Source organism: Dermochelys coriacea, chromosome 13, assembly GCF_009764565.3.
Source record: "Dermochelys coriacea isolate rDerCor1 chromosome 13, rDerCor1.pri.v4, whole genome shotgun sequence".
Lineage (NCBI taxonomy): Eukaryota > Metazoa > Chordata > Testudines > Dermochelyidae > Dermochelys > Dermochelys coriacea.
In genome coordinates this window covers 21,536,121-21,560,710 of record NC_050080.1, presented here as the reverse complement: position 1 = coordinate 21,560,710, position 24,590 = coordinate 21,536,121, and the positions used below count along the sequence as shown (strand labels likewise).

The window sequence follows — 24,590 nt, the reverse complement described above, 5'->3', positions numbered from 1 at the left end:
GGCATTCTCATTTTGGTTTAAGGGTGGCTTGTTTCAGATTAGCATAGGTCAGTTAGGAACAGGTTTAAACTAAAACTGAGACAAGCCACTCTAAACATCCTTCAGCACTGTTTTCGCTATATCGGTTTACAAACCAATGTAAGTTCAATCAGTGCATCTTTCTCCTGTAGACAAGCCTTGGTGGTCAGCCGTCCTGGCTTCTGCATATGCAAGACAACTGTGCCTTCTACACAACGATTGCCAGAACACACAGGGAGAGAGATGTTATTTTCTAGCTTCAAAGAGGATACAGCAAACAATGGGGAGGTTAAAAAGAAATCAGCGCTCATTCTAAAAATAGCTGTCGCTTGTGTCTCCGGAGCAGCTGAAATGTCGCTCCTTGAAAACAAACAGGCACCAAAAAAACCCCAAGGCCTCATCAGCGAGGTGGCTTAGAACGCTGAGCATGGAGGTGAATAGGAACTGGCCAGTCGTGTGTATTCAGAGAGATGTGGGTGAGAGCTTAGTAGTGAGAGCTGATGGCTGGAGAAAATCTCATGGGGAGAAATGCTGTCTGAGGGAGACGTTAGGGGGAGCTGTAGAGGCTCGGAGATCAGCAAGGTGGGAGTTACTGACAATGCAGGGAAGGGATGGGCACAAGAGGGGAGAACAGATAGCGGTGCTGTATTTTTTGTATATTAGGCAATGGATGGTGAAGCAGGGATTGACACGGATCCACCTTGTCGTGATGTTTAGGCCCCTGGCCTGGCTGGATCCATTTCCTCCTGCCATGCTGCAGCTGTGCCGGGGCTTCCTCCGTGGAAGCCAGGGTCAGTGCAGCTGCCTCGTACCTTCACGGCCCTGTTTTTTATTTTCACAGCCACATCCGAGGATGAAGTCAACATGTGGATCAAAGGGTTAAACTGGCTGGTGGGGGATACTCTCAGGGCCCCCACCCCCCTGCAAATCGAAAGGTAAGGCAAGCCTCAGGGAGGTGAAGGGCTAATGACAGCAAGGCGGGCACAGGGCAGGCAGCTGCTCTGCTGCTTTGATCCAGTTTGTCCTCCGAGCCCTTCTCTGCCAGTGCACTTCAGTCCTTGCCCTCCTCCCTTTCTCTGTGGCTCCAGACACCATGGTCTACACCAAGACGGCTGTTTGTCCTGCCCTGCCCTGCAGCATCCCTGCAACCCCACCCCGCTCTGCCAAAGCGTCTGCATCCTCAGTGGCAGCATCGCCTTTTCCAGGCACGCTTTTGTGCTGTGTCAATTGTATGGGAGCTTCTGGGAGCTGAGTAAGGAGCCGCTTAGAGCTTAGGCTGAGAGAGGTCCACCTCATTCCACTTGTGAACTACAAAGCGTTTGAGCCCAGAACTCCCTACGTGAAAGGTTTCATTGCATTGACCTGCTGTGGTACGTGATCCTCCACTCGCTCTGTGATCAGGATGAGCCTGATCCTGCCTGCTGGTATGGGTGCTGGCTGCATAAAAAATGTCAGAACACAGGTCTGCAGTGAGACCTGCTTCCCAGGGATCCAGTGAGACCTGCTTCCCAGGGATGCAACCAGGCATTCTGATGGGAGTTGGGGGATGACACCAAAGGGAGTTGAGGACAGTTCAGTACCTGGCAGAATTAGGTCTGGAGAGAGTGTTTGATACGGAGCAATCAAGATTTATGTAGTAAAACGACTCTGTGTGTGTGTGTGTGTGTGTTTCCTTTCAGGTGGCTCCGGAAGCAGTTCTACTCGCTGGATCGCAACCGAGAAGACAGGTAAGGAGAGAGGAGCTCTCATTTGCACAGATTTATGTATTTAGAAAAGTTGGGCCTGTTTTACACAGTGCTCAAGTCTCAAAAGTGAAGATGTCTCAGGTGCTCCTCACTGGGCATAAACTGTGAAATGCATTTAGAAACCAAACGTGTAATAAGGGCGTTTGCGCACTTCCTCGTGGTGCTTTCCCTCCTTCTAAAGATCAAAACTAAGAGCTTGGCTACAGAAACATTTAGTTGGTGTCAAGCTGGGGTGTAAATGTACCTTGCACTAGCCTGCTGTGCACTAACTGTGGATCTTGCTGAAAGCGCATTAACAATTCCTTAGTGAGCTTTGATCTACCCTGCTTTGGCATGGGACTCGCTCAAAGCTCAATAAGGAATTGTGAATGCCTCAGCAGGATCCACAGGGACCATTCATTTCAAGGCGGGTTAGTGTGGGGTAGATTCACACCTCAGTTCATCACGAATGAAACGTTGGTGTAGACAAGCCTTACAACTCTTACTCTGGTGAGCAATTCTGTTGAAGTTCATGGGGCTTGCTGATCTGAGTGAAGCTTGCTCATCTGAGCTAGGTTTGTAGAATCAGGCTCCTAACTTGTAACACTGACAGCATATTGTATTGGTGTTTCCCTCTGACTTTTAAAGGGCTTTGTCAGTTTTAGCTGAAGTCCAAAGCATAGACTGTGTGGGGTTTTTTAAGAGGCTTTCTATACCCTAATAGGAGTCTAAATCTTTTCATGGTTATTTGAAATACTCCATGTAAACAGTTTTTGTTTTCTATGGACCCTGTGGAACTCCTTGCCAGAGGATGTTGTGAAGGCCAAGACTATAACAGGGTTAAAAAAAGAACTAGATTAAATTCATGGAGGATAGATCCATCAATGGCTATTAGCCAGGATGGGCAGGAATGGTGTCCCTAGCTTCTGTTTGCCAGAAGCTGGGAATGGATCACTTGATGATTATCTGTTCTGCTCATTCCCTCTGGGGACCTGGCACTGGCAGAAGTCAGGATATTGGGCTAGATGGACCTTTGGTCTGACCCGTAAGGCCATTCTTATGGCCCGTTCCCTGCAGTTAGGAATGCAAAACACCAGGGCATTGGGGTCTCCTGGGAGCCAGCAAGGGAAACTGAGCCATGGAGCCCCAATTGTCTCTGCTAAAAGAACCACACCACGCGAAGCAACAGCCCAGTCGGTGCTAAAACATTTTATTTTTGTTACTCTCCCCGCCTCTCAGCCCCCATCACCCCTTTGTTTCTCACCCACTTGTCTTGTCTTTTAGACTGTGAGCTCTTTGGGGCACGGACTGCGCCATTGACAGTGTGTTTGTGCTGGTCCCCTCCTGGTTGAGGTCTCTTGGTGGGACTCCCTCCTCACTCTCCCCTACCGTGAGGAGAGCTGGTCTGAGGTCTGGGCACCCTGTAAGCCCTGCTGGGATTTCAGTGGTGTGTAGATCTGTGCACAAAGGTGAATTTCGCCTAGTGAGAGGAGCTTTGCCCTCTGAACTCCGCCACTGCTGACATGAATTTAAATGGGTACAGTGTTCTTTTTCAGTCTGCCCTCCACACCAGAGTCAGCAGCCGTCTCCTCTTAGGGCACTGTTCCCTGCCTCCTTTCATTTTCTGTGACATGGTTCTCCTTAGTGATGTTAACAGAGCACATTAACCTTTCACTATTGATTTTTTTTTTTAAGTGCCTTTCCCCTCGAGATGTGAAACATTCGTCCATTACCGCTGAACAGTGAGAGAAGAGGGTGCAGGGGAAGGCTGTGGAGGCATTGCTCATGCAGCAATGTGTGCCTTCACATTACAATAAGAAACCTGTTGGACTCCATCTGTCAAAGGGTTATATCTGCCCTGTTTATTTATCTAGACATTAATGCCATGCTTATTGCCATGGTGATTGAGCACCTGGTGGGATTAAATATCCCAAAGGATCTCTTGTTTGTCCTTTTGCCGTTCTGCTCATTTTGTTGTATTGCGGGAAGGCCAGCGAGTTCCACGTTCCACTCTGAAGCTTGGTACTCTAATCCCTGCGGGAAGCTACTGCTACGCTCATGGGACAGCAGCCGGGGAACTTCTCTCCCCTGCTCGTGAGCTTTGGTCTTGCTCCGTGACATAAGGCTGTCCTGGGGTTGTCACACGTGTGTTTGTGTCATGGTGGGGTATCGCGGGCCGTTTTCAAGGAAGGCCTTGAATACCAGAACCAACCCTCGACTCTGCATTTAGTGGGAAACCAGTGGTATGAACAGGTCCCGTGGGGGCATCCGTCGTCCTCTGACATTTCATGTCCCCTGCTGATCTTGCCCTGCCAGAGGAGAGCCTGCCACCTCTGACGTTATTGCCCACTCTCCCTTCTGCGGTCTGAGAACCTGGTTTTCAGATGTAGTTCATTATGACCCAATGCTGGTTCTGGGCAGAAACAGGCCTCTGAATTCAAGCAGCATGGGCGTAATCAAAGCTGGCCAAAATACAGGGCAGAGTATGTATAAGAGAGGGAGGGGAGTGCTTCATATTGCTTGAATCCAGATGGATTTGTGTCCATGTGTCATGGGGTGCTGAGAGGGTTGCCTCGTCTGAATGTGCCATTGCATGTGCCACTTTGAGGACTGGAGAGTGATTAATGCTTTGTGCAGCAGAGTGGAACAGAAGCGTTGTCTTTAATATATTCCAGCAGTGCTAATGCACTTAATGGACCTCTGTAATTGTTACTTGTTTTTTAAATATTTTAAAACTCTGTTTTCCTGTTTCCACTGCTCCTTGTGTGTTCTTGGGGTGGGGGGGAGCAAAGATGCAACTGATTGGCTCATATAAACAGAGTCCTTTTAAAGTGAAGGCTAATGGGGTTTCTCTTTGTATGAGATGGTAAGAGCTAAATTACCAGGCTCAGGCCTCCAAATCTAAATGCCAGCTATGTCTTTTGCACGTTTAGCTGGCCTTCTGTGTGTGAAAATTGGATGTTTGGGTGTTCAGCAGTTCAATCTGTAGATGAAAAACAGGTGCAGAAGTGGAGGTACAGATTTGAAGGCTAGATTAAAGAGAGATGAAAACATGGCCCTTATTTCAATGGATCCAGTCTCTCTCTCACTCACACACACGCACACACACGCACACACGCACACACACGCACACACACACACACACGCACACACACACACACAGCTGCTTTAAAGAGACCATCAGATAAAATGTGGTGTAAAATTTAGATTCTGTGTATTTACGTGTGTATACACACACACACACATTCTGTGTACTTACGTGTGCATACATACACACGCACATACCCTGACCCCTCCCTCCACCCAGAAACCACCCGAACAGAACATGATTTCTTTCCGTATCTAAAATCCAGAAGACACATTGCTATCATTCTTTAAATATATAATCTCTCCATGGCATTTGAAATAAAGTGAAGAAAATAAACTTTCTCCTTCAGTGTTTGCCAATGGTAGCATCAGGCAAGTCACTAGAGCCTTCAGATGAAATTGACTAAAAGTAAAATGTGAAAGTGACCTATCTCCTTCTGTTGTCCAAGTTGTGAGAGGTGCAAAATGTTAAGCCAGGAGCATAAAGAGTGAAAGTAAATAAGATTTTAGTTCCTTCTGTTTTATAACAATCTTACGTACTTTTGGTAAATTAGTTGCAGAAGTTGTGGGGAGTTAAAAAGTATGGGGTGAAATCCTGGCCCCAGTGGGGAGTTGTAACATTGGTTTCAATGGAGCTGGGATTCATCCATGGTTTTGAAGCTGGCAATGGCTTTTAAAAAGGGAGCAGTGAGCTGTGGTTTTAAAATAATGTTCTTTAAAAATCAGCAACAAACCAACTATCCATTGTAGCAGGTTCTTGGAAGCTGGAAAATAACATCCCCATCCCCACCACTTACTAGAGACCCTGTCCTTTGAACAGGCATGTATTTAGTCGCATACACATGGGCAGTCCTGTTGGCTTCAACAAGGCTACTTGCATGTATATAGTTAAGCAGGTGTGTAACCAATTGCATGTGCAGGACCTAGTTTTATACCAACACTTTTAAAACCAATTGTGTGTATATGATCTGCCCACCCTACCTCAACCCTCAGATGCAGGTGCTGTAGAACAAACCTCCAAGTCTGGCCCAGGGTGTGTGTGTGTGCATCCCACAAATATACACACACGCAATGGCTGTTCAGGGGTTATTTGGTCACTGTTTTTGGTAAGCGGGGAAGGATGTTATTTTTTTCCCCCTAAACACAGTCTAGAAAACAACGCTTTGCCTGTGCCTATGAAAAATTGCTCCTTTTGGGGTGAAATTACAGTGTCAGGTTGCAGAGAAGTTTGGGATGGGTGTTTCAAGTTTTGCTCTGACTGCACCTATGTATAAATACCTTAAAAAGTCTAAAACTCAGGTCAGTTTATTTTCTATGTATTGAGATTTAAAATAATAAAAAAAAACACCCGTCCAAGGCTCTAGGCACCTTAACGTAATTAATAATGCAATACATAAAATCCATATATAAGCTGTTTCCTCCTGCCGCAAGCTGTGAGTGGAAAGCTGGGCACCTCTCTTATTGTGGTGTGGTGTCCTTTTTTCCTCTTATACCATCGCAGCTGGGCTGACGGCATCAGTGCTGCCAACACCCACCCCGGGTCTGTGCTGCAAACCCGCCCTCCTCTGTTGTCATCCGCTCTTGGTGATGTTCCGTTGAAACATTGCTGTCTCAGTAGTCTTGAAGATGCAGCAGAATGCTGCAGTGAACCAGCTAAACAAAAACCTTGCGTGGAAACCTCCTCTCTTAGTCTGCCTCCTCTAATGATACCCTTGCAGGCTTCCCTTTCCCCATCAGTCATGTCCCTCCTCTTCTGGGGGTAGGGTTAATCCTTTTCTGTTTTCCCTCCCACGTTGGAAAGCAGTAACCTGGCAGACATAGGGCTCTTGGCTCACCCAGTGAGGTCTGGAAATAATAAATAGATAATTACTGGGTTCCATTTCCTGACCTAATCACTGGAGCCTGAGCATCAAGCTGCAGGCCCTTAAGACTGGTCGTCTGTGAGCTGCATCTCTGGAGTGTAGCTGAAAAGTGGTTTTAACTGGATTAAATCAACCCTTTCCTGTAATACTATCAAGGGACTCTCTGCATTCCTCTGCCTGGTGAGTAGATCAGCACCAGCATGTTGCAAGGAGCAGACAGGTTCTCTGCCAACAAATCATCATCTGAAACTGACTTGCTTGGGCTTTGTGAGTCAGCATTTGGCTGATCACAGATCTGAGAGAATTATTAGATGGTGGGGGTTCCCCTCTGAATGTCAGTCTGCACTGGTTGCTGTGCATGGAGACGGTGTGGGTACATTAGCTAATTAGCTGGGTGGCTCTTATGCAGTGAGCAGGGCATGCTGGGTATCACATTTCCATCTCCAGAGCTTGTACATATGCTCGCACTTTTGCTGCCTCCATCCCGCACACTCACTGCCTCGACTATCCGTCACTCTCTCCGCAGATCTGCAGAAGCAACTGTATGTGCTAGATGGGCAGGCCTGGAGACTCCTACTGTATCTGGAATAACAGATGTCATGGGCTGCTAGGCCTCTCCAGCTGTAATCGGTGTGGCCCTTTGTGAGCAGAAAGGGGTCAAAAGCCCTACAGACCCCTAGCTCAAGGGAAGCAGAGAGTGCTGGCTCACTTTCCCCCTTTTCTTGGGGCCTGTTGAAGCCCTTCTGTGAGGCTGGGGGTGTGAGAAGGTCATTAATCAGCATGAACTTCAAGGCATACCACCTCCTCCCTATTACTGCTTTTCCCCCTCCTATCCCTGCCGAAGGAAAGTTGCGGGCCAGGTATTGGGACTGCATCCTGGCGTGTAGCTGTGGGAGGGCGGGGGCAAGCAGCCCTGGACCCAGTGAGGGAACTGGGATAGCACCAACCACTTGTTGATCCCCAAGGCGTGCTGGCTTGGAGATCTGACTCTCCTGCCCTCTCTGCATACTGGAGGAATAGTGCAAATGAAATCTCCTGGAGGTCCCTTACTCCTTGCACAGGCTTTTCCCAACATAGGGGGCAATCTATACAATTCGAGCTGTGATTCTGTCTCACTGAACTGGTCGTTTCCAAGTCCCAGTGGCTGCAGGAGATGGGTGGGCAGGGGCCAGCTGTGGCTTCCAAGCCCCAGTTTTAAAGGAGCCAGTTTGGCTGTCTGCAGGTGGGCTCAGACTTCTGGCTTGTTTCCCAGAGCTGTTTGCCTTCGCTCCCAAGGACCTCACTCAGGTTGGCTTGCACAAGGATCTGAGAGTGGGCTGAGTGCTGTAGCACCAAGTCCACGGGTGATCTAGTGACTGATGACTAGTGCTCGGGGGTGGGGAAGTGAGGTTGATAAGTATCTTGTGACACAGTCCTTACCATGTCTGTTTATCATCCCTGTCCTGTGGGGCAAGACAGCTGGGTTCTTCCCTGGGCTCTGAGAATGGCCTGCTCAGAGAATTAGAGTTTGTTACATAGGCATGTGAGCTGGCTCCCAGCTGCCATGGATTATAACAGGCTGGGTTTATGCTCAGTGTGCTGTGTCTCTTGTCCTCCCTCTCTCTGTAAGCTGTTTGGAAGTCTCTGGCTATGCAGAGGGCCCTCGTGGCGGGGAGAAATTTCTGCTAAGTTCTCCATTGGCAGGGTCTACGGTGGGTGGGTGTGAAGTGTGTGTGTGTGTGTGTGTGTGTATATAAATAAATATATATATAGTGGGGAGGGAATGGAAAGCAAACACATACACACATCATCTGTTTCTCATGCATGCATCATGGAAAATTAGAGTGGGGAGGCTGGAAAAAGACAGACTGTGCCAGTTAGAGCAAATATTTAAAGATATATGAAGAGCTTGTCTCCACCTCTGACTGGTAGGTTTCAGATCTTATCTCTTTCCCAAGTAAGAGAGCTGCCTGGCTCAGTGCCTGTGGTACAGTAACTGGATAATCTTCCATCTTTCCCATGTGGGTGTATTTATTGTGTATGAAAGTGAGGGTGTAAGCGCCCTGGCTAGAGTCCCGCATGGTAGGAGCTGGAGCTCTGAAAGCATCCCCAGAACAGCTCTGCCAATTTACCCAGCCGTCCTGTAACACTACCTGCTTTTCCCATCCCCACAGTGCTTCGCTGATGCATCTCACTTGTGACCACAGCGCCTCCTGATGCTCCGGTCCTGAATGCCTTACTCTGGCTCTGTCCCTGCTCCTTCATCCTCAACTGCTGTGTCCCTCACTGGTCCAGCCCTGGGCCCCACAAACCCAGGTCTGCCCCTCAGTCCTGACCCACTCAATCCCAGGCGCTTCCAGCCCTTCGTGTCGCTTTAGAAATGAAGTGGTGTCTTGTTGGACGATAGAGACAGGATGCCCCCTGTGAGCAAGAACCAGGTTCATGTCCCCTTGTGAGCTGGAATCCTTGTTTCTAGTGGTGAAGGCTAATGCACTGGCCTGGTGTGCCACTGCTACCTAGGGATAGGTTTTCTCTTACACCCACCCCATCCCATGCACACACCCCTTCATAAGCCCCAAGCCTCACCACTGGCAGGACTGATACCAGTATTGAATGCACAAAGTGCACAGCGTGTATTAGCGCTAATGGGGAGCGACAGGTTGGGGCCCACCTTCCTTGTGGTCTGTCCTGTAATCTGATGGCTTCGGGTGATGACTGTAGCTTGTGACAGCTGCTTCCTGCAACCTTCCCCCTTAGGTGTTCCGCTGGCTGTCGGTGATGGTCCCATTCCTCCCCTCTTCCTCTTCCTGTTCTGAGTGAGGCCAGCTGATTGTCCCTGTCTCTTGGACCTAGGATGCCACAAGCATGTAACCTGATGAGTGGGCAGGGAGTTCCCGGTGAGAGGGCTGTGATGCTTGTGGAGGAAGCACTGCATGGAAAATCACTCCCTGGCTGTAGCAGTGTGGTTCAACACTGAGCTGGTGGCAAGGACTCCCCTAGCACAAGCCATGCCCTTCTGCCAGGTGTCCGGTTTTCGACTGGAACGCCCGGTCGAAAAGGGACCCTGGCGGCTCCGGTCAGCACTGCTGACCAGGCTGTTAAAAGTCCAATTGGCGGTGCAGTGGGGCTAAGGCAGGCTCCTGGCAGCTCCTGGAAGCAGCAGCATGTCCCCTCTCCAGCTCTTAGGTCTAGGGGCAGCCAGGAGGGTCTGCGCAGTACCCCCGTCTCTTGTGCCAGCTCCCATTGGCTGGGAACTGTGGCCAGTGGGAGCTGTGGGGGGCAGTGCCTGTGGATGGGGCAGCGTGCAGAGCTGCTTGGCCGTGCTTCCGCCTAGGAGCCGGAGGGGGGGACATGCTGTTTCTGTTGCTGTTTCCAGGAGCTGCCTCAGGTAAGTGCCGTCCAGAGCCTGCACCCCGACCCTCTCCCACGCCCCAACTCTCTGCCCTGAGCCCCATTCCTCTCTATGAAACCCTTGGTCCCAGCCCTGGTCCCCCCTGCCCCAGCCCTGGTCCCCCTTCTGCCCTCCAAACCATTTGGTCCCAGACTGGAGCCTGTACCCCAAACCCCTCATCCCTAGCCCCACCCCAGAGCCCGCACCCCCAGACAGAGCCCTGATCCCCCTGCTCAGCCTCCTGCTCTCCGAACTCCTCAGTCCCAGCCCGGCTCCCCCCTCCTGCATCCTGAACTCCTCCTTTCTGACCCCACCCTAGAGCCCGCACCCCCTCCAGGAGCCCTCCCTGCCCCCCACTCCAACCCCCAGAGCCAGCCTGGTGAAAATGAGCGAGTGAGTGAGGGTGGGGAGAGAGATGGAGGGATGGAGTGAGCAGGGGCGGGGCCTTGGAGAAGGGGCAGGGGCGCAGCAAGGGCGTTTGGTTTTGTGCAAGTAGAAAGTTGGCAACCCTACGTGCCCTGCTCCGCACAGGGCAGGCAGAAGAGGTGGAGGAGATGGATGAGCTCCTTGCCGTGCTCAACAGTGACTCCTGAGGCCACTTTAAGGATCTGCATCAACAGTCTCCAAAGGGTATCCTGACTAGACCTTGGCCACAATGCAGAGCTTCAAAGATGGACAGCTGCGAAACACGGGGGATCCCCAGATGGGAACAGAGAGGACCCACTGCTTCCCGCAGAGGGGATGGCAGAGAAGGTAAAAGCAGCTGACAGACAAATGGCGGGATGATGACACAGGAACAATCTCCCTTGTCTCTCCCCCCCCCCCCCATCCTGTGGCTCCTCTATTGTGATTCATTTCCTGTGGCTGATCCCAAAATAGGAGTCGCAGGTGGCATTGATCCAGCCACTGAGCGTGCTCCATCCTCCAGCGTTTGGAACTGCACTCCCTTGGAATCCCTTCCCTGTCTGACCTCCGTGCTACCACCTCGGATGCACGCTGAATCCCGGTCCTCCTGAGGCCCTGGTAGCTGTGTTTTGGGCATGTGGGCCTTCTCTCTGGTTTGCCCAAGACCTTGTATAGCTCCATTAAATATGTTCGTTCCCCATCTTTGTCACACTGTCTTTCCAGAGGAAGCTGGATTTGTGCCATTACCAGTGCTTAATTTGTGCCAGGGCTAAGGCCCAGCACCTCTGGGCTTGGCAGTTCATAGCCCCGGCACCTCTGGGCTTGCCATATCCGTTATGAAAGTAAAAAAAAAAAAATTGCTTAAGTCCCTGCACCTAATTGCTTGAGCCCTGGCACTTCTTTCATTACAAATTAAGCACAGGCCATTAGGAATAACTTCTTCCTGGTAGGGGAGGTGATCTTATTGTTTCAGCTTTTTGGGTGACTCCGCGTCACTGGCTCTGCAGGTTATTTTGCTGCTCGAAGGGGGAGGGCTGGGGCCGTGTGTTGGGCCTGTTGCCTTTTTCTGCAGAATGATCTGGCTCTCTCTCTCGGTCCTCTGAACAGAAGTGTGTCCTCCCCACTGCGTAGACGGCTCCCAGGTTAACATCGCTTCGGGGCTGGTGCTGAAGGGCGCCTGCAAACGAGACACACTGGCTTCCCTTCTGGGTTCCTGGCAGACATGAACTGTCTTTGCACATCACTGTTCTGTGGGCGTCCATGCCTGGTCTTTCCCAGACCAACAGAGTCTCCTTGCTGGTAGTGTCATCAGACTCAGCAGGAAAACGATACCAAACTGTGGCCTGGCAGTTCCCGCTTGTGCTGTTCACAACGTCCACTTGGGCCGTGTCTCTCTCTCTCTCTCTCTCTCTCTCTCTCTCTCTCTCTCTCTCTCTAGGGTTGCCACAGAGCCTAGTGTCTTCCCCCTTGGGGATCACCTGGGTTTCAGTGGGAGGTTTGCTTCATCGAACTGTGACTTTGCATTGCCTGAAAGATAAATACTGAATGCCAGCTTTTTGGCTGAGGCACATAGATTGTTCCTGGAGTAATTGCATGGGCAGTTGTAGGCCCAAGCCCTTCCTTGTGTGGGACTGACATTGACCAAGGCGGGAGCGTGGCGCATGGCTGGCTTGCTGATGCCAAGTCTACCTGTTGGTACATGCTCTTGACTCGTAGGCCCAACTCATTTCACCGGGCTGTTTCCTCCAACTCTCAGCCAGTCTAGTCCTTAGTCTCTGTTAAGCACCAGGCCACTGCCCCATCAGAATCAGAAGACACGGTGATCCACACCTACTGAAGCCACCATAACCTGCCCATCTGTACCATTACTCTGATAGCCCCATGGGATGAAATTTAATAGTGTACGGTTATGCACTTAGGGGATAACAAGAGTTTTTGCGATAACCTTGGGACTTATCAGTTGGAAATGGCAGAGGAGGAGAAAGACCTGAGTGTGTTGGTCAATCACAGGATGACTGTGAGCCATCTGTGTGATACGTTTGTGAAAAAGGCTAGTGCAGTCCTGGGGCGCATCAGCTGAGGTATTCCAGAGGAGATAGGGAAGCATTAATACCTTTGTACAAGGCACTGGTGCGACCTCATTTGGAATGCTGTGTGCAGTTCTGGTCTCCCCTGTTTAAGAAAGATGAATTCATACTGGACAGGTACAGAGAAGGGATACTAGAATGATCTGAGATTTGGAGAACCTACCATATGAAAGGAGACTTAAATTGCTTGGCTTGTTTAGTCTAACAAAACAAAGGTTGGAGGGAGATAAGATTGCTCTCTATAAACACATCAGAGAGATAAACACCAGGGAGGGAGAGGAGTTTAAATTAAGGGCCAATGTTGGCACAAGAACAAATGAGTATAAATTGGCCATCAACAAGTTGAGGCTTGAAATTAGATGGTTTCTAACTGTCAGAGGAGTGAAGTTCTGGAACAGCCTTCCAAGGGGAGTAGTGGGGGCAAAAAACTCTAACATAGGAACAGCCATATTGGGTCAGACCAAAGGTGCGTCTAACCCAGTATCCTGTCTTCCAGCAGTGGCCAATACCAGGTGCCCCAGAGGGAATGAACAGAACAGGTAATTATCAAGTGATCCATCCCCTGTTGCCCATTCCCAGCTTCTGGCAAACAGAGGCGAGGGACACCATCCCTGCCCATTTTGGCTAATAGCCATTGATGGACCTATGCTCCATGAACTTATCTAGTTCTTTTTTGAACCCTGTAATAGTCTTGGCTTTCACAACATACTCTGGCGAGGTGTTCCACAGGTTGATTGTGCATTATGTGAAGAAATATTTCCTTTTGTTTGTTTTAAACCTGCTGCCTATTAATTTCATTTGGTGACCCCTGGTTCTTGTATTATGAGAAGGAGTAAATAACACTTCCTTATTTACTTTCTCCACACCAGTCATGATTGTATAGACCTTTATCATATCCTCCCTTAATCATCTTTTTTCCAAGCTGAAAAGTCTAAGTCTTATTAATCTCTCTTCATACTGAAGCTGTTTCATACCCCAGTCATTTTTGTTGCCCTTTTCTGAACCTTTTCCAATTCCAATATATCTTTTTTTGAGATGGGGCGACCACATCTGCACACAGTATTCAAGATGTGGGCGTACCATGGATTTATATAGGGGCAATACGATATTTTTCTCTCTTATTATCTAGCCCTTTCTTAATGGTTCCCAACATTCTGTTAGCTTTTTTGACTGCCATTGCACATTGAGTGGATGTTTTCAGAGAACTATCCACAAGAACTCCATGATCTCTGTCTTGAGTGGCAACAGCTAATTTAGACCCCATCATTTTATATGTAAATTTCTTTCAAGACTGATAAGTTTGTGGAGGGGATGGTATGATGAGGTTGTCTACAATGGCTCATCCGTGATCGCTGTTAGCAAATATCTCCAATACCCGGACATGAGACGCTATTCAAGGAGGACTCCGTGTTATTATAGAGAATTCTTTCCCAGGTGTCTGGCTGGTGGGTCTCACCCACTGCTCCAAGACTAGCTGCCATATTTGGGGTTGGGAAGGAATTTTTCTACAGGTCACATTGACAGAGACCTGGGGGTTATTCGCCTTCTTCTGCAGTCTGGGGCAAGGGTCACTTGCTGGTTTGAATTTGAGTAAATGGTGGATTCTCTGTAACTTTAAGTCTTTAAATCATGATGTGAGGACGTCACTAACGCAGTCAGAGGTTATGGGCCTGTTACAGGAGTGGGTGGGTGAGGTTCTGTGGTCTGCGATGTGCAGGAGATCAGACTAGATGATTGTGATGTTCCCTTCTGGCCTTCAAGTCTCTGAGTAGCTCCAGGTAATTCAAATCTAGGGAACAATACAGACTCCTGCAATGGCCCCTTCAGTACTGCATATCCCATTTCGAGCTTTATGGACTCACTGCACTGTATGGGCATGAAAGCTTGTGTGGCTAAGGATCTCCTCTTTAATCTATCCTGAGGACCCTCCCCGGCTTCCTGCCAGGCAGGGCTAGATGTCCATCTGTTCTGTGCTTGATGGTTGATGCCAGCTTGGGGTATTTTGGATGGTTACTTCTCCTTGCTCCCCTGTGGAAACATTCTGCTTTCTGGACAGAGCATTGCGGTTTGGGGGTTGGGCTCTTCAGTCCATGAAAGCAGAGTCACTAACTATGTGTGTTCCCCTCCTTCCTCTGCTGAGCTAGGATTTCGGCTAAGGATTTGAAAAACATGCTGTCCCAGGTCAACTACCGAGTCCCGAACATGCGGTTCCTGCGAGAAAGATTAACGGTGAGTGCTCGGGCTTTACCGTGACCGGTCACAATCCCTCTCCCTATCCCTGCTCTAAACCCAGGGATCCAGAGACTGGTGTGTAGCGAGGCGATAAAGTGTCTCATGCCTTGCTAGGCACCTGTCTCTGGATCCACAGCAGCCTTTTGCCTGGTTTTAAACCAGTCCCACCTGTGACTATAACGCTGTGCATGTCTGAGTGCCAGGCTTCCCAGCCCGTTCTTACCCTCTTGCAGTGAATGAATTGGTGCCAAATCCCCGTTCATGCCACTCCCTGGCCCCTATGTGGCCAGCTTGATTTTCTGTCCTATCCTTTTTATGCCCCTCCTCACCAGCTGGTGTTTATGGCTCTCTGACCTTTCCCATGTTTTTGTTGTCCCTGCTCCCTGAGATGCTCCCATGCTCAGAGGTGGGGGTGCACTTACCCATGCTGCCTATCGCATATCCTGTCCTGGCTGAACCAAGCACTGCAGAAGAGAAGTTCAGCCCAGCAGGCTGCTGCCTGATCCTGCAGCCTTGTGCAAACACTGAGCTGGTCCGGCAGCTGGCTGCATCAGGTCACCATGGAACCAGGGATGGCTGGGTCATGGGCAACTCGCAAACATGCTGCCTTAGTGAGGGCAGGGCAATGATCATCTGGGATGATGGAGCTTTATCCATTCCTATCCCATGGTCACTGAGCCCCTGCAGGCTCTGCCACCCATGCGATTGGCAGGCAGTTCTAAACAATGCCACCTGAGGATCTCGAAGGACATGTGAAATTTGTTACACCTCACAAGACCATTGTGAAATAAGCCTGCATGAACCCCATTTTGTAGATAGAGAGCTGGGGCATGGAGAGGTGAAAGTGACTTACCTGCAGCTGCAAGAAGTCGGTGGCAGAGATGGGGAATAGAACCCAGGAGTTCTGCGATCTCAGTCCCCGACCCTAGTTACAAGATGCTCCTGCTCTTTAGTGCATGGCTGGTGTGTAAAGACTCTATTTGTTTCTCACTCATCGGGGCCTGGCTGGGGTTTGAATTTCCTGTGAAGACTGCTGCTTCCCTCCTTGTAGCCTCCTGCCCTGGAGCAGCAGTGTGGAATAGGTTGCTTTTACTGCACAGAACTCTTTGCTTTGCAGATCTCCCGGCACCCACAGGGAGCAGAATATGTCTGAGTCTCCTCCTGCTCCAGCTTGTAAACTGTGGGGGAGGGTGTGAGCTTGGAGGCAGAGTGTCTGGCATGCTGCTACAGCGGCAGGCGTATTCTGCATCAGTCAGAGTTCACACCCTGTGCCTTCTGCAGGCAGAGGTATCCGTGAGACCCAGCCTTGGTGATGCTTGCCGGCAGAAACCCAGATCTGGGTGATAGGTTTCTGAAACATGTTTCTAGACCCTGTGTGGTGCCAAGGTGGCCCTCCTGGTTGCAGCACATGCATGAAAGGGCAGTGGGCATGGTTGGGTGAAATGTTCACCTTGCCCTCCCTGCAGGGACCACTTGCCCCTGCAGCAAGCCCCAGTGACGGGAGGGCTGTCCAGGCCACGAACGGCATGGTGTCATGGGTGATCACAGCTGCTGTCATATTTCTGCCCCCCTTTGGCTGCAGGATGTGGAGCAGAGGAACGGGGATATAACGTACAGCCAGTTCGCCCAGCTTTACCGAAGCCTGATGTACGACGCCCAGAAAACGGTGAGATGGCTCAAGTTCTCTGTGCTGGGGGTGCCTGGGAGGGGCCGAAACTTGCCAGCCGTGAGAGGAGATGGTTTGGAGTGACTTGCTAAAGAGAGTTATTGGCGTTTCTGGTACTTCACATACATACATGAACTCGTCTGCCCAGGACGTGTCTGTCCCGTATGCTTCCACCCTTTTCTCCCTCTCTCCTTCACTATGGGAGCGTTCCTTGCCTTGCATCTTTCCCCTTTCCCCGGCCACTGATACAACCGCCTAAGTGGGGCAAAGGAATGTTTCCGTTCCAGTGCCGAACTACCCTGCGGATGTTCCCCTTACTATGGCTGCAGGATTCATGCATTTGCACTTCTGCTCCCTCCTCCCTACCATTTTTAACACGCTGCCCCTCTGGCCCAGAGGTGGGCAAACTTTTTGGCCTGAGGGTTGCATCAGGTTTTGGAAATTGTATGGAGGGTAGGTTAGGGGAGGGGGTCATGGCCTGGCCCCCACCTCCTATCTGTCCCTCCTGCCCCATCCAATCCCCCCTGTTCCTTGACAGCCCCTCCGGACCCCTGCCCCATTCGCTCCTCCCCCATCCAACCCCCACCGTTCCCTGACAGCCCCCCCGGGACACCTGCCCCATCCAACCCCCACCGTTCCCTGACAGCCCCCCCGGGACACCTGCCCCATCCAACCCCCACCGTTCCCTGACAGCTCCCCCGGGACACCTGCCCAATCCAACCCCCCCCGTTCCCTGACAGCCCCCGCCCAGGACCCCTGCCCCATCCAACCCCCCTTGACCGCCCCTGGACCCCCGCCCCTAACTGCCCCCCCCACCGCCCCATCCAATCCCTCCTCTCATTCCTAACTGCCCCCCCGGGACCTCTGCCCCATCCAACCACCCCTTCTCCCTGTCCCCTGACTGCCCTCAGGACCCCTGTCCCCTGACTGCCCCTTGCTGCCCCATCCAACACTCCTCCTTCTTGACTGCCCCTCCCCTGGGACCCCTGCCCCCATTCAACCCCCTATTCCTGCCCCGAAACCCTATCCACACCCCCACCCTCTGACCACCACCCCGAACTCCCCTGCCCTTTATCCAACCCCCCCCCAGCTCCCTGCCCCCTTACCGTGCTGCCTGGAGCGCTGGTGGCTGGCAGCGCTACAGCCACCACGCAGCTCAGGGCACCGGGTCAGGCCAGGCTCTGCAGCTGCGCTGCCCCAGGAGCTCACAGCCCAGCTGCCCAGAGCGTTGCGCTGGCGGTGGAGCAAGGTGAGGTTGTGGGGGAGGGGGCACAGCGGGGGAGGGGCTGGAGGACGGCCTCCCAGGGCAGGAGCTCAGGGGCCGGGCAGGAGGGTCCCGTGGGCTGGATGTGGCCCTCGGAGCCGTACTTTGCCCACCTCTGCTCTAGCCCCCCTGGCCAATGTTCCTCTATGCTTTGTGTATGCTAGCCATAGCATGAGGCTGGTTGCAACTAGCAGAGCGCCCCTGGAGGTTGGGATTCTGGCCCATCTCAGTGCACAAAGGTCAGGAGAGAGCAATGTCGGTAATGGAAGGGAAAGAATGCACATTTGGAGGTTAGCTGGCAGTGACTCCCCCCCCACTTCACGCGCTGTGCTAGTGATTACCATGGATTGCCAGACAATTGGAAAATCTGGCATCAGTGAATCAAGTGTTTCACGGTGTAGCCTTCATCCGCTGCACATCCGGATTATTCCCTTGAGGCTGTTAAGCGAAGTGATGTGCCCAAAGCTCTGGGCTTTGTCTTTTTTGGAGGTTCTATCATCCTCCAACCATGGTTTTTTTTTCCATTCAAATACGAATGGGACAATCAGACACATCCTTGGCCCTTCCAAAACTCAGAGGTTGATAACTTATCACTTCAGTGTGATTAGCTTGTAGGTTCCTGTTCTCTCTCCTGCTGATCAGATCAGAGCATTGTGGGCTAGTCTGTGAGCCTTAGCTGTGTCCAAAGGACGTTTAACAAAGCTGGGCAGATCCTGGTGAGAGACTGGGTCCAGTGGCTGCACTTAATCATTGCACTTGGTTCCAGAGGTAGGATGGAGCAAAGAAGACCATTGTTCAGCTATTTATCTAAGATGGAGGGGCAGTATATGGGAGGCCCTCACGCCTGGGGTGTCCCTGGCGGCCTGGTGCAGCAATGCATTTGTGTGTCTGCCTCAGTTTCCCCTAGTGGGCTTCAGTAAGTCCAATGAAGCTCATGTATGCTGAGCAGTGCCCTGTCAGGGGTGTAGTTTATTTAACTCAAAGGTGGCACGTTATACAAATAGGCCCCCACCCCAGCATTTCTAGCTGGAGGGGAGAGGGGCTGAGTTAATCATGATCCCTCAACCCCACTTATGCCCAGCTCCCTTACCAGCAAGGTTCCATTGGCCTCAGAGCTTCTTCTGGAGCCAGGGTCTCTCATCATCAGCTGGAGAAGGGTCCCTCCTCTTGGGTCGGGGTCCCCACAGAGATCAAACTGGGACTACCCTTCCTTGGAACAGCCTGTAATCCCTAAGATCTAGGACTTCTGCTGCTCACTGGTGAAGTGCTTCCGTGGGGTCAGGTTCCGCCAAGACACGGCATTCATAGCACTTCCCTTTCGGAGCCTCTCCCACCTAGCATCATGATTCCTTTCCCGGTGAGCCTCCTCCCCAGGCTCCCCGGAGAAGCCCTCCCCTTGGGAGCTTTCCTTCTGTATTGTGGAGAATTGTTCCTCTCCCCAGGAGCCCCTGGTCTCTAGCTCACCTTGACTGGGAGAAGCTGCCTTTTATCAGGCCCAGCTCTTTCCTGCCTAATTAATTGCCTCCCCATTTCTCAGTGAGTTAATTAGTCCCAGGTGAACCTGAATTGCCTCCTTGTCCTTTATCAGAGGGGTAGCTGTGTTAGTCTGGATCTGTAAAAGTGGCAAAGAGTCCTGTGGCACCTTCTAGACTAACAGCATTGGAGCATAAGCTTTCGTGGGTGAATACCCACTTCCTCGGATGCATGTAGGCTCCTTGTCCTCGTGGAGCCTGTCAGAGGTAGGCTGAGCCCCCTACCCCCTTACTCCAGTCATCAACATGCAGCAGGGCTGGTTTCTCACCAACTTACCCCTTGTGTTTCAGGCCTGGATCAAAGAGAATGTAAAATGCTGCTAAACCCAAATTTTCCACTTTGTACTGGTGTAAATGATGGCACAAGGCGCAGGACAGCAGTGAACAGGCCCATTTACTCTTGTGCTAACGGTGAGATTGTCCCGGGAACGTTGGGACGTCTGCCTAATTGACAGGGGCGTGCTGCCTTGTACAGGAGGGAGCCTATATGTGCAGGAGAGATGGACCTTTTCGCCTTGAGTAGCTCTGCTTAGCACAGGCTTTCCTCTGAAGCACTGTGGACCCGAATTCAACTGGTGAAGGTCAGCAAAGGATCCCAGGTTCCAGGGCCATGCAGGGACTCTCAGTATTAGCCCTGCTGCATTTGAGGTCTAGTCTTTTAAAGAAGCTGACGTGTGTGTTTCTTCTGTTGCAGATGGAGCTCCCGTTCCTGGAAAGGTAAATGCCTCTCTCACTTTGGGCGTGGGGGGTGGAAGACTATTTCCTTACACTTTCAGTGCGCGTGGGTGTCGGCAGTTGTACGGGAGCATGAGCCATCCTGTGCGCACCTTGCTCGTCAGAGAGGAGCTTACGCATGTTCTAAACCAGCATCTCTGATGTGGAACTGCTGGGCTCAGGAAGTGAGTATTGGAGCCTCTCACCTCTAGCTCACCAGAGACAATCCAGCCCAGGTCACTAGCAACCAGAAGTTGTCACCCTCTGACGGCTGTTTGTTTGGACTGTGTGAACTAAGTTTGGTCTTGATCCAGTTCCTAGGGGACAACTGCCCACATCTCAAAAGCTATCCCCACAATTGACGCTAACCAGCTGCAATGTTGACAGTCTCATCAGAGAGGCCAAGGACTGTGTGGGCCATTGGTAAGGCCCTTTGTTTTCAGTTTTTATTTTATTTAATTTTTCCTGGAAATTTGTCAGCGATTATTACCACAACAACAAAAACAGGTGAAAATCAGTGCAAAAAACTGTTAATTTTTCTGGGTAAATATCAGGGTTTATTTTGGTGGATGGAAGGACAGGGGGTAAAGATATTCAGTAGATTAATGCTTTGATGAGTGGAATTCAATGTGGTTTTCTACAGAACTAAAACAGAACTCAAAACACAATGCCAACTCTGCGTTTAAGAAAACAATCTCTCTCTAATCCCCAAATAAAACTTTTCCTTTGAATGAACAGTTTACTGTTGTAGACTTAGAACTATTAGCCTATAAATATTTACATTTAATAATTGGGCCACACCATTTGAAGCACAGACACTCAACTTCGTCCTTTTCTCCTGGGGTTTTTTTTTTGGTTTTTTTTTAAACTTATGAATACTTCCTTGTGTTCTGAAATGTAATCGGAAACAGATTTTCATTTTCCAGAGACAGATTTTCATTTTCTTCCCATTTTAGTGTGTCAAAACTTTAAACCGTTTTCTGCTAACAGCTTGAAATGTGTACGTGGTGGGTGTGAGATTCATCAGCACGTTCAGACTGGCACACACTTCAGAGCTTGCGTGCCTGCCGGTTCATTTAGTGAGTGCATCTTCTAGACTAATACATAGCCTTACTTCAACAGGGAGCTTTTCATTATACACACAGACTATTGTATTATTGTAATACATATAGCTCATGTAATGTATTGTATTTTCCTAATAAAACACATTATTTTATATATATTTGGACGATACAAAAGTAGGGTGAAAATTGGAAAAAAATGAATAATACTTTTTGTAAAACCCGGGAATTTTTCGGTCAAAATTGGTTTAAACTGAAAACGAAGGGACTTAGCCATTGGTAACTAACACCCCTCTGACCCCTAGAGGTCATCCCATCCAGATGATGCTCGAGGTACAATGGCAAACCATGCCCTCACTTGCCCATGTGCATCTGTGCTGTGGCTAACGAGAAGTTCAATGCAATTGTGGAAGCTGGAGATGGAAAAACCTACCAGCTCAGTGAGTCACTGTCCTAGAAGCCAGTGCTGGATTTCTAGCATTTTGTCTAGTCTAGTTCTGCTAGTCCTACGTACTGTCCTGATGCCTCTAGTATGTTTCACTCAGAGGAAGTTCTTGATAGTCAGCCAAAATTTTTCTTGACTTCATCACATCACCCCTTGTTCTGCCCCCCGCCTCTCTAACGGTTCCTCTCCCTCCTTGATGTTTATATCCTTCATCTGTTTGTAGGTTGTTACCAGGCCTTGTCCTTAGTTATCCCTTAGCCGTGCTCTTTTAATCTTTTCTTACAAGTCAAGCCCGCTAGCTCCCAGATTAATTTTGCTGCTCTTCTCTGGCCTGCTGCTCTCTTGGTGCTGTATTGCTTGTAACATGGTGCCCCAGGCAAATGCAGTGTCCAGGCGCAGGTGGCTCAAGCTGGGGAGAGGAGCGCTTGTCTCTTTGTTTCCTGACATGATTCTGTTGTGTGTGCACCACTAAAAGTGTCTCTTTTCTTGGTGCTGGGATGGCGGTGGATGTTACTGTGTTGCTCTCTGAGGGATGTTGTGTGTTACTTGCATGTGCCATCCTGATCTATAATGGCTTCCCGTCTCCGATGGATCCCAGAGAACATTCAGCAAAGCAATGAGATCACTGATTGTGGATTATCTCTGTGTCCTTCCCCCCCAGGTGTGGGGAGAGACTTGAGCACTCCAAGGTGTCCCTGCTGGAGTTCCAGAAGTTCTTACTGGAGTATCAGATGGTGAGCTCCCCAAAGGTCAAGCAAGAGAGGAGAAAGGGGACTCCACTCTCCCCTCATACGGGCAATCTGTAGGGAGCCAGTGTCCAAAGGGTGACTCTGATCTGGTGGTGCTGAATGCTCGGGTAACGGCGCGCTCTGCCCCTGAGGCTGCTGGGAGCACAATGCTTCCTGTCAGGAACAGCAGGCTGATTAAGGAAGATCACTGACCATCTTAAGAAGGCATCTCATCTGGCCATCCTGGTTTGGGAACAGGGGAAAGTAGTGGGGGGAGATCCTAGTCAGATACTTGGGAAACATGGAGGTTCCGTGATGGAGGTGGGGTGGGGAGAAGAGGGTTTGGTCTAGTCCCTTAGGTCATAACTGTTAGATCAGTCAAAAGGGTTAAGGTAGCAGAAGCACTGCTTGTCTCTGCCTCGCTGCTCAGGAGAGTGGTTGTGACTGCCAGCAGAGCCTGACAGGCAATTGATTGATTTTTATCGCTGACTTTTCTTTTTAAAGTGTATCTTCTATAGCAGAAAGCTAACGCGTGTGCTGTGTATTTTGCAGACTGTGCAACCTCTCTCTATCTAGGTTCATAAATGGCACCCGCCACTGTACTATTGCTCTCATTAATGCAATTGTGCAAATTAGACTTCATGCTCAGTGGCCCTGGCAGTTAGAGCACACACTGGAGAACCTAGCTGACTGCAGTAACCATGTGCCTGCATTGTTGCAGGTTGTAACTCCAGTGAGATTACTTAATATTTCATAGCATGGAGCTCCCACCTTGCAGCGACCCCTTGTGCGCCTCCCTGGCTGACCTAATGAAAGATGCTGATGTACCAGGAGAGAAATTGACAAAAAGGAGCCAGGTTGGCTTCTGTTGCCTTACACCTCCCTCCAAAACCTGGGTCTGTCTGGGTGGGGAGTGTTTTTCAGTAGCAGAGGACAGCATGAGCAGAGAGGAATATATCTGAAATCATAAAAATCATAAGATCTGATTAACAATGGGGAGAGTTTCTTGGGTTGAGTTCACTATTGGTTTACTATTAGTTTACTTGATTTGTATTAACAATTCAATTCCCAGTCCTGGATCCTTTTCCCTTGAGACCCTTTTTTAATTTAAGTGAGCAAATTAAATGAACTCAATGTGCTTTTTAAATGGAAGCTTCTGAAAATGTTCATTTCACACAAAGCAAAACTCTTCCTCCCCCTCCTTGTGTTTGCAGGAACTCTGGGCTACAGACACCCTACAGGTTCAGGAGTTCATGTTTAACTTTCTGAGAGACCCACTGAGAGAGATTGAAGAGCCTTATTTCTCTCTGGATGAGGTGAGGCTCCGAGGAAGCTATTGGTATTAAAAATGGGGTTGACGGGAACTCAGAATAAGGTATGGGGCAGCTCAGTCAGTTGATCTAGTGGTCTTTATAGGGAGTGTGCCCTAACCTTTATCATGTGTAATGCTGCTTGAAGGGTCTGAGTTTCTCTTGCATAGCATTGCTGTATGTGATCATCCCGATGAATAGCTAGCACTTGATTGTCACCATGTTGCATGAGAGAATTTAAATGCCTCAATTCCCTGTGATTGGGACCAAACACTGGGCATTTGAGCTCCCCACCAGAATGCTCCATGGGGCTCTGTCTGGTTCTGCTGATCTTGCAAGGTTAGGAAGACCCCTTGGGGTACAGAATTATTTGTTTAATTGAATTATTTGGTGATTATTAATAATAATCATGCCACATATTATAGTCTATTAGTTGACAGAGATTAAATAAGGTGTCATGTCCCTTGCTGTGTGTAAATATGTTTAAAGTCCCGCAGCACTGAGATCTTAAATAATCAGCTCCCATCTCCGTCTGCCCGTTGATTTCACTGGGGTTGGAGCAGGCCCTTTATCAGTTTGCTGCCACTGGAGTCAATGGGCAGACTGCCATTGGCTTTATTGGGGCCAGGTATGGCCTGCCCTGCATTAGGAACTGTCCCGACCCTTGTGACTGCGTGTAGTGAGGGTAGGGATGATCTGGCTTGCGTCTGCCACTGCGTCAGTTACAACCCATGAAGTAAAATCCTTATTGTCCTTTGACGCCTATTTGTTCCTTCTTGGGCAGATTCTCACCTTCCTCTTCTCCAAAGAGAACAGCATCTGGAACTCACAGCTGGACGTGGTGTGCGCGGAGAACATGAACAACCCTCTCTCCCATTACTGGATCTCCTCCTCGCATAACACGTAAGGACGGGGGAGAGCCCCTCTCCCCAGCCCTCATGCATCCGTCCTTGCAAGCCTCCCGCTCCATTACGCAGTACTGAAATTCTCCCTCTTGTGCCAACTCCTCTGGCACAACGATTCTCTGGGTGTTTCAGTCTGTGTCCCTGTTCATCAGAGACACCTCCCCAATACTCCAGGCCTCC

The 24,590-nt window shown here is 50.0% G+C and overlaps 1 protein-coding gene across 20 annotated transcripts in view; it reads left to right on the top strand.

Annotated features, from left to right (window-relative positions):
- Positions 1–24,590, top strand: part of PLCG1 (phospholipase C gamma 1) — a 103,596-nt gene that overhangs the window by 46,237 nt on the left and 32,769 nt on the right. For 19 of the 20 annotated variants that reach the window (XM_043495509.1, XM_043495514.1, XM_038369381.2 and 16 more), the window contains 8 exons: positions 860–953; positions 1,698–1,745; positions 14,698–14,782; positions 16,368–16,451; positions 19,942–19,964; positions 22,129–22,201; positions 23,410–23,511; positions 24,290–24,408. In XM_043495509.1, the coding sequence (XP_043351444.1) occupies positions 860–953; positions 1,698–1,745; positions 14,698–14,782; positions 16,368–16,451; positions 19,942–19,964; positions 22,129–22,201; positions 23,410–23,511; positions 24,290–24,408 (628 nt within the window). Of the gene's footprint in view, positions 1–859; positions 954–1,697; positions 1,746–10,672; positions 10,815–14,697; positions 14,783–16,367; positions 16,452–19,941; positions 19,965–22,128; positions 22,202–23,409; positions 23,512–24,289; positions 24,409–24,590 lie in introns of those variants that run through there. The other variant, XM_038369389.2, reaches the window with a different exon arrangement.